The 17021-nt window shown below is 39.1% G+C and overlaps 1 protein-coding gene across 4 annotated transcripts in view; it reads right to left on the bottom strand.

Moving 5' to 3' along the window:
• Positions 1-352: 352 nt before the first annotated feature.
• LNP1 (leukemia NUP98 fusion partner 1) overlaps positions 353-17021 on the bottom strand; it is a 46699-nt gene continuing 30030 nt past the window's right edge. For all 4 annotated transcript variants that reach the window (XM_002758863.6, XM_035274214.3, XM_078352222.1 and 1 more), the window contains 2 exons: positions 5882-6169; positions 353-896 (listed from right to left, as the gene is read on the bottom strand). In XM_002758863.6, the coding sequence (XP_002758909.4) occupies positions 747-896; positions 5882-6169 (438 nt within the window). In that variant the 3' untranslated portion in view covers positions 353-746. The remainder of the gene's footprint in view (positions 897-5881; positions 6170-17021) is intronic.

Here is a 17021-nt window from a genome sequence, read left to right as displayed (position 1 = left end):
CTGAGGCTTTGGACTTGAACTGAGCCACACTACCCACTTCCTTGGTTCTCTCACCTGGAGACAGTTTATGTTGGGATTTCCTCTGCCTCCATATCATGTAAGCCAATTCCCCTAATAAATCCTCTCTCACATATCTCTATCTCTATTTATCTTTATCTCTATCTTATTGGTTCTTTCTCTCTGGAGAATCCTGACTAATACAAGGTCCCACCTCAGAGTGGTGAAGCTTATTTTAGGCAATGCATTAAAGCATCCAGCATAGTCCTTGGCATGTTAATTACCAGTTCTCCTTAAATGATGGCCATTAGACATACTTACATAATTACTTCTGATAAGAAAGTAAACTCAAGAGTCATACCAATGACTTTTATTTAAGATGATTTCTGAGTTGATGTGTAAGAAGGGTTGGGGAAGCTATGTGGGTGGCTCTTTAAATATCTTATATTACATTTTCAAATTTGTCTTTATTCTATTAAAGTACCTGTTATTCTCTTTATTTCCATAAAAGGGCAACCGAGCAGATTGTACCCTCAACTAAGATGCCAGGAGCAATTAAGGTATGATGCAAGTCATCTTGGAACAGCCACATACCCTGCCCACTGCAGTCACTCAGCATCTGCACTTGCTTTTTACAGCTGTTCCTCACTCCCCCACCACCCCCATCCATATCTTGAAATGGCATATTAGGGCTCAAAGAAAAAAACATAAAACAGTCACATCTGATGTCATGATGTGCAAGCGGAGTACTATTCAGGCCCTTTTTCAAACAGGGGAGCCATGTGTGCGTCTCCGTGTTCTTCTTTCCTAAAGCTTCTTTCTTCCTCTACTTTCTTTCGGGATTTTATCTCCATTCTCAGGCATTCTCTTTCATTTTGCTCCTTTCTGCTTTCAGGTCCCTGAAAGGGAAAGATCAGAAACAGCTTAAAAAAAAAAATGCACAAGCAGCTGGTAACACTCCACATTTATCTTAATAATCAGACACGAAGAAAGCCCTGATGGTTTAGCAGACTTCCACATCTTGGTTCATAGAAATAAATTAGCATAAACCTAAGGATGTTGCTAAAGGTTTTGGTCACAAAGAAAAGACATAGAAGAGCTTGGGCACCAGCTGACGGTCTGGGAAGGAAGTACAACCTGCACATGCCTGCCACTCTGTCTCTGAACATACTGAGGGGTGTGATTTCATGGCACAATGAAATTAATAGTTTCCTGGTGTTATATGAAAAAGGAAAGTGGCAAGTGAGATCACACGTGGAATGATTCTTAGCTCTCTATGTTCACTCCGTTAAATTACATTCATAGTAGAGTCTGCACTACAGGTTGATGTGAGAACTGTGGGAAGAATGGAGTGTTAAGGAATCACACTCAGATGGATTAACACGCCCAACATGTGTCCCCGGAATTCCACGTTATTCTCTGATTAGTTGAACATATATAACTGTTGTCAGATTGGGAGATATGACACTAAATAGACCTACTTCTTAGATATTACACCGAGGGGGAAGAATACAGACAGTCATCATCAAGGCTAAAAGGAAATGAAAGAATAATCAATAGTGATAAGTGCAATGGTAACTGGAAACAGAGGAATATGATAAGGACCTATTGGGTGGTGGGGGGGCGGGTTGCTTCTTTAGTTTGTATGGCCAGAGGGTGCCTTTCAAAGGAATTATCAAAACAATGGCATTGATACACATGGCAACACTATCTACTTATGCTTCTATTTTAAAAAAAAATAAACAAGCAAAATCATTACTCCTCTCCTATTTGAACTAGAAATGTTGGGAAGGGAGTATCTATCAAGGGAGTTATGCAATGGTGAGGGTCAGTCACATGAGCAAGGTCATGCTTGCTCAGCCATGCTAGTTGAGAGTTACGGAGGCATCTGTTTACCACAGTGGTGTCAGCCACGCCACAGTGTTAATGCAGTCATGAAGGTCTCTTAACGCCACAGTGTTAATGCAGTCATGAAGGTCTCTTACCAAAACGGTATAACAGGGAGAAAATCAAGTGATGATTAATGACTATCTGAGAAATGCTTGGAAATAATGCTCTACATACTTTTATCACATCACTTAGAAACTAAATGTGAAAATTATCAGTATAAGCCAACTGAAATTTTAAATATCAAAATGACAGAATTGAACATAATTGGTCATGATCAGGACACAAAAACAATTTCTGGCTATGTCAAAATATGTAAAATTTCAATCTGGCTATTAGGATACCTACGGTCCCCAAACAAAAAGCTATAAAAATCAGTTTTAAATTTGCTGAAAAAGAACACTTTCTAATGTAGTTAGCCTTGGGAAAGTGTGTAGATAGTCAAATAGGGAAAAGTTGAAGTGTATCTGTGTATGTTCTGAATTTCTAATTTTGCATTAAGATTTTATAACATACTCTTTAAAAACTGATATAAAATAAAATATTTAATTTAAAAGTAATTATATAATATGCAAATTTTAAAATAATTGTATAAATTCCTAACAGGTTTCTAGTTATTATATATAACTGTGAAAAAGAGTTCTTGAGTTTAAAAAGTTGAAAATGCTTCCGTAATTATCTTGGAACTCAAAAGGAAGAACGTGGAAAATGAATGCAACAAGCATACTTTATATTTTAGAGATAAGATGATGAATATCTCTTTAAGCAAAATGACTTTATGTTTATATACTTTGTGGGCTTATACTAACATTAGCAAATGGGTTATGAGTTGTTAAACAAAAGCCCTTCTGGGCCAGGAGTGGTGGCTCAGCCTGTAATCCGAGCACTTTGGGAGGCCCAGGCAAGCGGATCACTTGAGGTCAGATTTCGAGACCAGCCCGGCCAGCATGGTGAAAACCTGTCTCTAGTAAAATACGAAAATTAGCCAGGCGTGGTGGTGGGTGCCTGTAATCCCAGCTACCCAGGAGGCTGAGGCAGGAGAATCACTTGAACTGGGAAAGAGTTTGCAGTGAGCTGAGATTGCACCACTGCGCTCCAGCCGGGGCAACAGAGCAATATTGTGTGTGTGTGTGTGTGTGTGTGTGTGTGTGTGTATAAATTTCTGAAGCCATTAGAATAAATAAAGAACTGTTCAGATTACATTTTTTTTTCAAAATATATTTATACAGTACCTTGTTCCTGGAAGGATTTAAGTTAAGTGAGTCTCCTGAATTAAGATACATTTTAACATGTCGGTTTTAAAACAGGAATTATCTCACTTTTGTTTTATTCTTGTGAAAGGATCATAAACTGAATCTAATCATATGGAAATATCAGAAAAATTCAAACTGAGGCTCATTCTTTTTTATTTTTCTTTTTTATTATTATTACTTTTTGAGATGGAGTCATTCTCAGTTGCTCAGACTAAAGTGCAATGACAAGATCTTGGCTAACTACAACCTCCACCTCCTGGGTTCCACTGATTTTCCTGTCTCAGCCTCCCAGGTAGCTGGAATTACAGGTGCAGACCACCATGTCCAGCTAATTTTTGTATTTTTTAGTAGAGATAGGGCTTCACCATGTCAACCAGGCTGGTCTTGAACTCCTGGCCCAAACTGAGGCTAATTTTAAAAAGTAACTGGCCTTACTCTTCAGAAAATGCTAATGTCGTGAAAAACAAGGAGAGACTGAGAAAGTGCTCCAGGGTAATATAGACAGCAGAGACATTAACATATAGCAACATGATTTCAAATTTCACTATAAAGAATATTATTGGGACAACTGGCAAAAAACATAAATAAAGTTTATAGATTAGAGTTAATAGTATTATATCAGTATTAATTTTTTTTAGTTTAATTATTGCATTGTGTTTATGTCAGAGAATGTTCTTATGCCTGTGTTTGGCTATGGGAGGAAGAAAGATTGTGTAGGCAAATACAGACATATTAGCATTCGGAGGTAATCTAGGGGAAGGGTGAATGGGAATTGTTTGTCTTAGTCTTAACAACGTTTCTCTAGGCCTGAGACAATATGAAAACAAACAATATTTTTGAAAAAAGACAAAACAGAAATTCTTTTTTATTTTTTGAGAGTCTTGCTCTATTGCCAGGCTGCAGAAGAATGGCCCCAATCTCCAGTCATAGCTGACTGCCATCTCAAACTCAGGTGCAAGGGATCCTCCCACCTCAGCCTCCCAAGCAGTGAGGAATACAGGTGCAGGTCACCACGCCTGGCTGATTTTTTTTTAATTTTCATAGATACAGGATCTCACTAGTTTGCCCAGGCTGGTCTCAAATTCCTGGCCTCAACGACCCTCTGGACTCAACCTCCCAAAGTGCTGGGATTACAGGAATTCTTAATAATAAGGTTTAGATACAGTAAAATGACAACTGTTCACTATTCTCCCTTCCTTGTTCCTCTAATCATCAGCCAGGCAAAGATGCACAGTGACAGTCCCAACAGCCAGTCTGCTAGGTAGAGAGCACTGTGCTCAGATGGACAATGGAATGTGAAGCACACACGTGTCTTCACGGTGCACTCGGAGTCTAGCTCCAGAACCAGGAGTCATTACACTTAGGTTCAATTATTTGCTTTATCTACTGCACGGCAGCAACCCATTATTATTCCTGTTTTGCAAAATAAAACAAGAAAACCAAAGACATACAAAAAAAAGAAGCATTTTTTTCAAGGCCAGTCTGAGCATGCAGCAGAGTTGAAACTACCCCACATTAATTGATCTTTAATTTATTACTTCATGTATTAAGTTTAGTATCACCAATCTCCATTGGTGATACTATTTCTATTCTTCTCCCCATTTCATGCTGTTTTTGCTTTACTTAGACTCCCATGAGGTCACTGTGAGCACCTGGCCCACTCCAATTCCTGGATACTTACCAGACAGTGTTTATTCGTTCCTGTGTTTTTTTAAGTACAGGGGAACAAAACACTATCATGGACTATTTCCTAGTGGATTACATATGAAAGGAGAGAAGCCAGCCAGTGCGGTGGCTCACGCCTGTAATCCCAGAATTTTGGGAGGCCAAGGCTTGAAGATCACGAGGTCAAGAGATCAAGACCATTCTGGCCAACATGGTGAAACCCCGTCTTTACTGAAAATACAAAAATTAGCTGGGCATGGTGGCTCACGCCTGTAGTCCCAGGTGGTTGAGGCAAGAGACTCACAATCACTTGAACCCAGGAGGCAGAAGTTGCAGTGAGCCGAGATCGTGCCACTGCACTCCAACCTAGGCGACAGAGCTAGACTCCATCTCAAAAAAAGAAAGAAATGAGAGAAGCCATAGGGGCAGTGTTTTTTTTTTTTTCCAAATTGTGAAAAAGGAAGGAGTTATAATTATTTATAAGACTGATGAAAGGAGGCTCAAGAAACTAGGGGGCTGAGTGTTGTGGCTCACACCTGGAATCCTAGCACTTTGGGAGGCCGAGGCAGGAGCACTGCTTGATCCCAGAAGTTTGAAACCAGCCTGGGCAACATAACAAGACCCTGTCTCTAGAAAAAAAGAGTTTAAAATTTAGTCGGGCATGGTGGCACATGCCTCCAGTCCCAGCTACTTAGGAGGCTGAGGTAGGAGGATCACTTGAGACCAGCAGTTTGAGGCTGTAGTGAGCCATGATCAGGCCACTGCACTCCGGCCTGGGCACAGAGTGAGACCCTATCTCAAAAAAAAAAGAAAGAAAGAAAAAGAAAAGAGAAAAACTAGGAGAACTTGGTAACAAATATGTTCCAGGAACTCTTCCTATGCCAGATGTCTTCAATTATAAATAATGATTTAAAAAAATTCATTCTGGGTTATGTTAAACTGAGTGTTACTTTTCAAAGATCTTATTACCAAGTTGTAAATGAAGAAGTTACATTTGTTCCCCTCTAACTTAAAGAGAACAAAACCTTTGGATATCTGTTTCTTAAGCGGCTTAAATATTGTGTAGCTCTGTTACATACCAAAGAGGCAGAACGTTTGGTTCTAAAGCACAACTGTTGTTCAAAGGACTCAGATAATTTCTCAATTTTGGAATGGGATCTTCCTTTTGATTCCAGCGGCTCCTTGAATGATCCCTCCTCTGAGCATTTTCTGCAATCCTTCATGTGGCTATGGCATCGAAATTCCTGGTCCTCATGAGAATACCTTCTAGGGAGACGGTCAGATGATCGGCATCGGAATTCCTGGTCCTCATGAGAATGCCTTCTTGGATGGCGGTCAGATGATGGAATTTTGGGAAGCACAGGAAGCTGAGAATACAGAATGAAAAATGGTGTAATATAAAGAGACTGTACAATATTAACACAGAGGCAGAATGTCTATAAACTACTAACTAAATGAATCTCATGTTGAATTGATACGTTATCTTTGTAAAGAGGAAATAAATCTTGGGACCCCCAAATCACTAAGCTAAAGGGAAAAGTCAGGCTGGGAACTGCTTAGGGCCAATATGCCTCCCATTCTTTCAAAGTCACTCCTATGCCCATTCGTTTATCTCATTCATTGAGTCAAATGCATATCTGATTGTCTCCTTTGGAGAGGCTAAACAGAAACTCAAAAGGGTACAACCATTTGTCTCTTAACTACCCATGACCTGGAAGCCCCTGACCACTTTGGGTCTTCCCACCTTTGCTTTGAGTTGTCCTGCCTTTCCAAATTGAACCAATGTTCATCTTGCATATGTTGACTGATGTCTCATATCTCCCTAGAATATATAAAACCAAACTATGCCCTGACTCTCTTGGGCACATGTCATCAGGACCTCCTGAGTCTGTGTCATGGTTATGAATCTTCAGCCATGGCAAAATAAAATTTCTAAATTAACTGAGACCTGTCTCAGATTTTGGGGTTTCACATTTTGGCAACCATGAAGGGATTCTGAGTGGAGCTACCCCCGACTTTGACAAATCTTTTTTCAGTGCTTGGTACCAGCATGAGCTAACTTTATGACTCAAATTGAGGAAAGAGACCCAAGCATCTAAGATCACCTCCCCTTTGACTTCCACACTGCATTTCAATAGAAGAAAAGGCTGGCCAACTGGCACCTCCTTAACTGCCTTCCTATAGATGGCAGGCATAGTATGGAGGGATCTTTCTAGAAGGTATTGTTTTTACTTAAACAAGATCAAACCCCCACCCCTCTTCTACTCCATCGACCAAGAGCCTTTCACATGTAATTTCTAAGGCTGTAAATGCAAGACCCTTTCATGTATAATATCTAGAGTTGTAAACCTATATAAAGGCAGAGCTTCTTTTTGTTAGACAAGCTTGGCTGTTAGACAACTATGTCACCTTGCTCCCGGCTGAAATAAATCACCTCTTCCTTCCTAGTTCGGTGTCCAAAAAGTCTGTTTCTCATGGCCGTTCCTGCTTCAAAACCAATAAGGCAATTTGCTGAGGTCTGAGAGCACCTCCTCCAGAGAATCCTTGTTCTCCCAAAATTTGGTCAAGATCTAAAGTTTTTTTTTCTGTACACCTCCTCTTTTCTTTTTTTTGGAGTATTTTTTCTTTTTGGAGTTTTACTTGCTTCCCACAAGGAAGGCAAGATTTCCTGTTTCCATGATGATGGAAGGCAGGTAACTCCTTTAGGGGGTTTGCACTACTTCCAACAGGGAAGATGAGTGTTTTTTCTCCTTTTTCTTAGGATGGTAGAGAGCAGTCTATAGCCTGAGGCTCATCCCTAAGTAAGTAACTGAGTTAGGGTTTACCTTGGCTAAAGTTATGATTAACATCCAGCTGGCATTAATTTCTCCTTGCCCTTAGAGCACCTAGTGACCATTTAAGTTGTGCAATCATTTCTTTTGCTTAGCAATTTTTATTGTTGATTGTTTCTGTTTTTGTTTTTGTTTCAGTCTTTTTCCCAATGAGTTTGATCAACTCTATCTGACTTGATCAAATCCAAAGGAAATTTCCAAAATTATGGGGAATGAGGACTCTGAAGTGGCTGCATTCCCACTAAGAAAAACAGGTGGTATGGGAGGGGAGAAAAACGACCAGCCAAAAAAAAAAAAAAAAAGGAAATATTTTTTCTTTTGACTACTGAAGAGGCTTTGTTTACATAACAAGGCCATCTTTTTGCTAGCCAGGCCAAACTGAAAGCAACTGAAAGCTGTTGCCCCATGTTGCAGTTTGATAACTAAGGTCCTGCCTTCTTTTTCCCACCACGACAGCCTGGGTTTTGGTTCTGAAATCAAGCCCTTTCTGGTTTGATACTTGGTACTTCTGACATAACCACAATTTGTCCTAGCTAAAATATGGTAATAAGATGTAAAAAGTTTTTTTTAAGGATCTCAATGATTAAAAAAGCTAACATCCAAGATGTGTGTATATATGTGTATGTGTGTGTGTTTGTATTTAAAAGGCCTCCATGTTTTGTTTTGTTTCTGTCTCTTAGGACCTTGTCCTTTTTTGAGCAAAAGTATTTTTCTTCTCAGTTGACTAAATCCTGTTTTATTCATTTACTTCTGCTGTCTCTCCTTTCTCTTGCACCCTCTGCTTCATGAGGGTCCTAAAATAGTTTATAATAGCCCCGGGTTCTTTAACAAAAACAGAGAAGGTGCCAGTCTCCCTTCAGGGAGAAACCTGTTTTTCCTTATGGAACCACAAGAGTGTAAACAAACAAGTTCATCTCAGCTTTTAAACTGCTTGCTTTTGTATTGTGTCACCTGATTTATTGATTAAAATAGTTACTGCAACAGAGGCTACTTGGGTTTGTAAAGAAGAGTGTAATGTCTTTGTTTTAAAAAAAATTTTTTTAAGTGCACTGTAAAAACATCACATGATCTAGCCTTGGGATAATTCTCCATTTTTGGAAACCTAGGATTCAGTGTGGGCTCTGCCCAAAGCTCAGACATCCAGTTAAGACAGGTAGTCCCTATGTAAATAAAATTAGTCTCCTTATACAATCCTATGATAGGTTTGTATAATTTTATGCTTTATTTTGCATCTCTCTTTAATCTCCCTCTAGCACACCAGACTTTTTCTCTCCATACCTTATAATGTAGTTTTTGCTATTACATTTTTCACCTGAGTTGCCTTCTTTAATATGCAAATTTAAGGCTATTTAGCTGACAACTGCCTAGGGTTGTGAAACAGGTTATCAAGAATCCTAAGTCTAAGATAGGAGGAAAAAAAGGTTTTTGTGACTCTATAAGATGTAAATTTAGTCCTAGAGAAAAATGACTGGTTGTGTAAAAAAGAGGGATGCTCAGGACAAACCGGAAATTCCAAGCATGTCATGAATGATCTGTGTAAGTCATAATAAGAGGATTTGTTTTTTTAAAAACCAAAAACTTTATATGATCAAGTTTCATAATATTATTAGGTTTTGGTTTGCTTTAAAAAACTGAAATTTAAAAAATTTTAATTAAAGTTATTACATTATGTATCTCTCTGCATGCACTTTTAAAGTACTTGTGACACTGAGTTACAGGCTTTGACTCCTGGACTTAAAAAGAAAACCAAGTCCCGATAGCAATTAAAGCGCCATCTTCAGGCCCTGTAGAAAATGTCAGTCAAAATAAACGGCATTCCTGAGACACAAGGCCAGAAATTAGAGGTATTCAACTCCTCAAGGGCTGGGGACTATCAAGGAAGAGGTGGGTGTGCAAGATTGTAAGGGCCAATTTTGAGAGATAAAATAAGTTCAGTTTCTCCATAATTTTTTTAGAGGAAGTCTTACTCTGTCACCCAAGCTGGAGTACAGTGGTGCAATCTCAACTCATTGCAACCTCTGACACCTGGGTTCAAGTGATTCTCCTGCCTCAGCCTCCCAAGTAGCTGAGATTACAGGTGCCTACCACCAAACCTGGCTAATTTTTGTGTTTTAGTAGAGATGGGGTTTCACCATGCTGGTCAGCCTGGTCTCAAACCCCTGACCGCAAATTATCTGCCCGCCTTGGCCTCCCAAAGTGCTGGGATTACAGGCATGATCCACCACGCCTGACCAGTTTCTCTATAAATAAATCAATGTCAAAGGCACATTGATTCAAGACCAGCATATGGGCCCCTATGTCAAATTAACAAGGTTTTCTTGAAGTATTAGCCAACTTCTTAATAAAGGTTATAAAAGGCTTATGGAAGTTATATTTTATGGTCAAGATTAAAAATTTTATAGATTGCTTATAAAATTTTAAAAAACAAATTTAATTGGCTTCATGCTGTTTTTGTTAGGGCTAATTGTTTGGAAAATAAGTCTCCTATCTCAAAGAATGAAGATTTCACCTTTTTAAAAAAATCCTTTGGGTTATCACTTTGGTTAAATGAAATGACTTATTTGTCAGTGACCTGTGATCCTATTTTGTGATATCAAGTGTTTTAAACTTTTGATATTTGACAAACATTCTAAATCAAATAATAAATTATGTCTTCTTCTGACCTAATGAATTCTTTGAGATATTAGGTTCCCTAAAGTCCAAAAATGGCATATTTGGCTTAGTTGGTATAACAATTATAAAGGAAGCATTGTCAAATATAAAACAGTGTTTGGTTTTCTTAGGGCTGTATTTGTATAAATATTTCTTGGCATGTGTTCCAAAATGATGGGAAATTCCTATAATTCTGAGATGACTTAATAATGTACATTATCAGTAATAATTATAATTGTTAGTTTAAATTATTGTGTGCCACAGAAGTAACAAATTTCCTTGTCAATTCTGTCTTTAACTGTGGCTGCCCTAAAATATTTCTGTCATCCATGGACAAATGTTGTCTTGTTTTGGTCCTCTTTAGAAGGTGGTTTTATAATCAGCTATAAAACTCTACCAGAGAGACTAGGCATGGTGGCTTAAGCCTGTAATCCCAGCACGTTGGGAGATCAAGTCAGGTGTATCATGAATGAGGTCAGGAGTTCAAGACTAGTCTGGCCAACATAGTGAAACCCCATCTCTACTAAAAATACAAAGAATTAGCCAGGTGTGGTGGTTGGTGACTGTAATCCCAGCTATTCAAGAGGCTGAGGCAGGAGAATGGCTTGAACCTGGGAGGTGGAGGTTGCAGTGAGCTGAGATCATGCCACTGCACTTCTAGCCCAGGCAACAGTGCGAGACTCCAACTCAAAAAAAAAAGGAAGAAATTCTAACAGGTGCTCTTGAATTCAGGTTTCCAATAACTTTGGAGATTTTGACATCAGAATAGAAGAAAATCTTCAGTACTCATAGAGAGCTGAAATGTTTATGACTATCAAGCAGAAGAGGAATTAACTGCATCAACTAAACTAATAGAAGTCTGAAGTAATATTTTTCACTTTTTGCTGAAAACATTGCTGATCCTTTGTTTTGTTTTTCAGAGTCAAGAAAACTTTTAAGCTATTTATAATAGTTTCTAACAACTGAGCAAAGTATAGTCCTATGAACAAAATCTGGAGTATATTTGTTTTCTGTTTACCTGATTTCTCCAGAATTCAGAAACTATTTGTAAGGATTCTTAACTTATGGCAATGCAGTTATTTGCCTTAGTGCCATAAAAATCTGTTTTCATTTATAACAGGACACAATCAGATAAACTTGTTATTTTACCAAGGCTTTGACTGGAATGGTGTGCTTACCTTTAAGGAATCTAATTGACTTACAAAGCCAATAAAAATCCCTGGGGAAAACTGGCCTCAAACTTGTCTACACAATCCCCATACAGGGTTCCCAACCTGTGGTCAGTAAAGAATGTCACTTTCCTACAGGCCTAGGAGCCCCAGGTTTTATCTTAGAACCTCAAAAAGAGAGGATCACCCAACTCAGCACAGCTTTAAAAAAAAGTCTTATCTGAGATTCCTTCTATAGAACAAAGTTCCATCAGAGCAATTTAAAAGACTTTGTAAAAAGTAAGTATTGTTCTTGCACTGTATACAAATTATTAGGCCAAGTATAATAAAGCAAAGCAGTCCTACCATGATTTGTCTTTAATAAAAATGGGAAACTGGAGAGAGAAAAATTGTTTCAAAAGCTATAGCACACCTGTTGTTAGATTCTAGTCTTGTCTAATGTTTTAAAATTTTTATTATTTTCTACAGTTTGGACTGAATTCTAAATTTTCTTGGCTACAAGTCTTCAAAATAATGTTTTCCATCTTTTTCCTTCTTTTTTTCACCATGTTTTTCTAATTTGGAGTCACCAAAAACCAGGCTGTGCTTTCATAAAGCCCTGCAAACTGAAGCTAGACAACTTAAACTTTAGAAGAAAATAACAGCAACTACCTACTTACATACATAAGCTACTTTCATGCCTGCCTACTGATGTATGGACTTCAGGGTAATGTGGCCTATATTGATTTTCCAGAATTGTTCTTTTGTTTGTTGTTATTGTTCTTCCTTTCTCCCTCTATTTTCTCTTCAAAAGACATGAGACTTCACAACTTGCTAAAAAATTAGCCTGTCTAATAACTCAGGACCTACCTGTCTAGGAATAAACCATGAGAGATCAGATGAAACCTGAGATCACTCATTTTCTTCTAAAATATTTATTCCAGAAGATTTTTAAAAGAAAAGAAGGGAAATGTGAAAGAGAAATAAATCTTGGTATCCCCAACTCACTAAGCTAAAGGGAAAAGTCAGGCTGGGAACTGCTTTGGGGAAACCTGCCTCCCATTCTCTCTAAGTCACCCTTCTGCTCACTGAGATGAACGCATATCTGATTGCCTCCTTTGGAGAGGCTAATCAAAAACTCAAAAGAATGCAACCATTTGTCTCTTATCTACCCATAACCTGGAAGTCCCCTCCCTGCTTTGAGTCTTCCTGCCTTTACTGTAAGTTGTCCTGCCTTTCCAGATCGAACCAATATTCAGCTTGTACATGTTGATTGATGTCTCATGTCTCCCTAGAATGTATAAAACCAAACTGTGCTCTGACCACCTTGGGCACTTGTCATCAGGCCCTTCTGAGGCTGTGTCACAGGTGTGCATCCTCCATCTTGGCAAAATTAACTTCCTAAATTAAATGAGACCTGTCCCAGATTTTCAGGGTTCACATCTTGATCAGTAAGACTTTTCGCCTCTAGTGAGGCAGCAGAGTCAGTTGGTTAAAACACTGATTGAACATCCTGAGTCTAGCTGTGCTGTTTACTACTCCACCATTAGAACACTAAAACAAAAGATGCCAAGCCTTCAGTTGACATGTAAAAATAAATTTCAAAACGATTTTTTAATTTTTTAAATGGAGCCATAAATGTTTAAGAAATATAAAGGTAAATATTCATGTAATTTTTATATGGAAAAAGAATTTCTAAGCCAAAGAGCAATGGAAAAAGTCACAAGGAAAAAATCAACTTTGCTATATAAAAATATAAAGCTAGGCCAGGCACAGTGGCTCACACCTGTAATCCCAGCACTTTGGGAGGCCAAGAGTAGTAAATCACCTGATGTCAGGTGTTTGAAACCAGCCTGGCCAGCATGATGAAACCCTGTCTCTACTAAAAATACAAAAAATAAAAAAAATAAAAAATTAGCTGGGTGTGATGGTGGGTACCTGTAAACCCAGCTACTTGGAAGACTGAGGCACTTGAACCCAGGAGGCAAAGGTTGCAGTGAGCTGAGATCATGCCACTGCACTCCAGCCTGGGCAACAGAGTGAGACTCCATCACCAAAATAAAAATTAAAAATATATATTTAAAGCTAATGCATTTCAAAAGCAACATAAACAAATTTAAACTATAGGTTAAATACATCTCACACACATAAAAAGAGATCATCTAATACAATGACATCAATCATTAACATCACAATTGGAAAATGGGCAAAGAACAGACGGTTTAGATAAGCCAAACTTTTTGAAATATATTATGACACTTGCTATCTCAATTTCTCTGACTCCCCAACTCACTCCAATCCAGCTTTCTCACCCACAGCTAATTTTGATCAGGATATTCGTCTTCATGTTGCCAAATTCTGTGCATTTTTTGGTCATCTTAGTCACTCTGTAGCATTCAGCTCATCCCCAGGAGCCTTTTGAATACATTGTTTCCTTGCTTGCTACCACCACACCCTCCTGCTTTCCCTTTGAGCTTCTTGCCACTGTGACTTATACAGTCCCTCACTTCTTCCTTCTATTAGCTCATAACCGTTGGGGATCCCCAAGGTTCTAGACTAATCTTCCTTTTCTACCTTTCCTTTCTCACTTTACACTGTCTCCCTAAATAGCTTAACCTTGAGCTTCCATTTCTAGCTACAGTCTGATTTCCTAATTTATGTCAGTAGCCCAGCCTTCTCTGAGCTTCTGCCCATTCAGCTTCTCTTGGTGTCCCATAAGTACCCAATCTGACTCGACAAAATCTGAATCCATTATCTCTCTCCCCAAACCTGCTCCTCCAGTGCCCACTGACTTAGCAGAGAGTACCACAATTTACCTGCTTACTCAGGCCAGTAACTCAGAAGCAACTCTCCACATCCGATTGCCAAGTCAGCAGATTTCACCTCTCAAGTACCTCTCAAAACCATCCACTTCTTTCTAGAGCCAGTATTACTACCCTAGTCCAAATCACCGTTACCTTTTACCCAGATTACAGCTTTAGCCTCCTAATAGTAAATATCCTGTGTCCACTCCCAATTCCTTTATTTCATTGTTCCCACAACAGCCAGATGGTTAAAACAACAGCAAACTCATACCTGCTCACCTTCTCATTTTGCCCCTCACCTTGCACCACCTCCTTCCTTCGGTGACATAGCCTCATTGGTCTTTGATTTCTTCCTCCAGCTCTCCTGCTCCTGTATAGTGCAGGCACTGGCACAGGCTCCTCCCTGCCAGTGACTTCAACCTACTCCCTCATCTTTCTAATCGTCCTTCAGTGATGGCAAAAACTGCATTTCCCCAGAAAGCCTTTTCTACCTCTGATTCGTTCAGGTTCCTACCAGATGCTCTCCTGGAATCTAATACTTCTCCTTTGGGATACTTACCACAACTGTAATCAATAATTTGGGTAATTTTGTTCAGTGCCTCTCTTCCCACCAGAGTGTGTGCTGCATCATGTCAAGGGCCATGTTTTACTCTCTGCTAATACCCAGCACTTTGCCTTGTTCATGGCATAGGTTCATTAAATATATATTGAATGTGCAATATAAAGAATGAAAAAAAAAGAAATACCAAATGGTTATAACTGTTAATAACTAGCAGTCAAAGATTACATAAAATAACAATATTTTACCTTTCAGGTTAGGAAAAAAAATGTGTTTTAATAATACCAACACTGGCAAGAGTACAGGGAGACAGGCACTATTATCCCTTACTGATGGGATTATAAATGTGTGATGCCTTCTTAGAAAGCCTTGGGAAATACGTGTTAAGAAGTTTAAAATATTGGTATCCAAGAAGATGTAAAAAAGAAAAAATAATAAGCTTAAAACATTCCCCTCCTTAGATCCAGTCATTGTATGTTGTTATGAGCTGAACTACATCTCTCCAAAAATCATAGGTTGAAACCCTAACCCCAGCAGCTCTGAATGTCACCACATTTAGCTACAGGGCTTTAAAGAGGTGATTAAGTTAAAATGAGGCCATTCGGGTGAGCCCTAATCCAGTCTGGCCAGTGTCTTATAAGAAGAGGAAATTTGGCCGGGTGCGGTGGCTCAAGCCTGTAATCCAAGCACTTTGGGAGGCCAAGGCCGGTGGATCATGAGGTCAAGAGATCGAGACCATTCTGGTCAACAAGGTGAAACCCCGTCTCTACTAAAAATACAAAAAATTAGCTGGGCGTGGTGGCATGTGCCTGTAGTCCCAGCTACTTGGGAGGCTGAGGCAGGAGAATTGCTTGAACCCAGGAGGCGGAGGTTGCAGTGAGCTGAGATTGTGCCGCTGCACTCCAGCCTGGCGCCTGGCAACAGAGTGAGACTCTGTCTCAAAAAAATTTAAAAAATAAAATAAATAAATAAAATCACAAATATCTTTCATCACTTTAAAGTGGGAACATGTAGGGAAAACATATAATGGAGAAAGGTAATTTTATTTTTTTTCTTCAGGTGCAGTTGGTCATGCCTGCTTTGGGAGGCCAAGGCGGGCAGATCTCCTGAGGTCAGGAGTTTGAGACCAGCCTGGCCAACATGGTGAAACCCTTCTCTACTAAAAATTCAAAAATCACCCAGGTACGGTGGTGCATGCCTGAAATTTTGACTACTCAGGAGGCTGAAGCAGGAGAGTCACTTGAATCTGGGTGCCAAAGGTTTCAGTGAGCTGAGATCTCACCACCACACTCCAGCCTGGGCAATAGAATGAGGAGAAAGAGAGAAAGGGAGGGAGAGAGAGAGAGAGAGAGAGAGAGAGAGAGAGAGAGAGAGAGAGAGAGAGAGAGAAAAGAGGCATCAAAAGAAAGAAAGAGAAAAAGAGAAAGGAAAAAAAAGGCATCATGCTACCTGACTTCAAACTATACTACAAGGCTACAGTAACCAAGTCAGCATGGTACAGGTACCAAAACAGACATACAGACCAATAGAACAGAATAGAGACCTCAGAAATAAGACCACACATCAACAACCATCTGATCTTTGGCAAATCTGACAGAAACAAACAATGGGAATGGATTCCCTATTTAATAAATGGTTCTGGGAAAACTGGACAGCCGTATGCAGAAAACTGAAACTGGACCCCTTACACCTTATATGAAAATTGACTCATGGTGGATTAAAGACTTAAATGTAAAACCCAAAACCATAACAACCCTAGAAGAAAACCTAGGCAGTACCATTAAGGACATAGGTAAGGGCAATGTCTTCAGGATGAAAACACCAAAGCAATTACAACAAAAGCCAAAATTGACAACTTGAATCTAATTAAACTAAAGAGCTTCTTCACAGCAAAAGAAACTAGCATCAGAGTGAACAGGCAACATACAGAATGGGAGGAAATGTTTGCAATCTACCCATCTGATGAAAATCTAGTATCTAGAATCTGCCATGAACTTAAACAAATTTACAAGAAAAAAAAAACACTATCAAAAAGTGGGCAAAGGATATGAACAGACACTTCTCAAAAGACATTTATGCTGCCAAACAAACATATGGAAAAAAGCTCAACACCGTTGATTAGAGAAATGCAAATCAAAACCACAATGAGATACCATCTCACGCCAATTAGAATGATGATCATTAAAAAGTCAGGAGACAACAGATGCTGGAGAGGATGTGGAGAA

Source organism: Callithrix jacchus, chromosome 15, assembly GCF_049354715.1.
Source record: "Callithrix jacchus isolate 240 chromosome 15, calJac240_pri, whole genome shotgun sequence".
Lineage (NCBI taxonomy): Eukaryota > Metazoa > Chordata > Mammalia > Primates > Cebidae > Callithrix > Callithrix jacchus.
The sequence above is the reverse complement of the archived record's forward strand: the minus strand, read 5'-3'. Positions and strand labels throughout refer to the sequence as shown.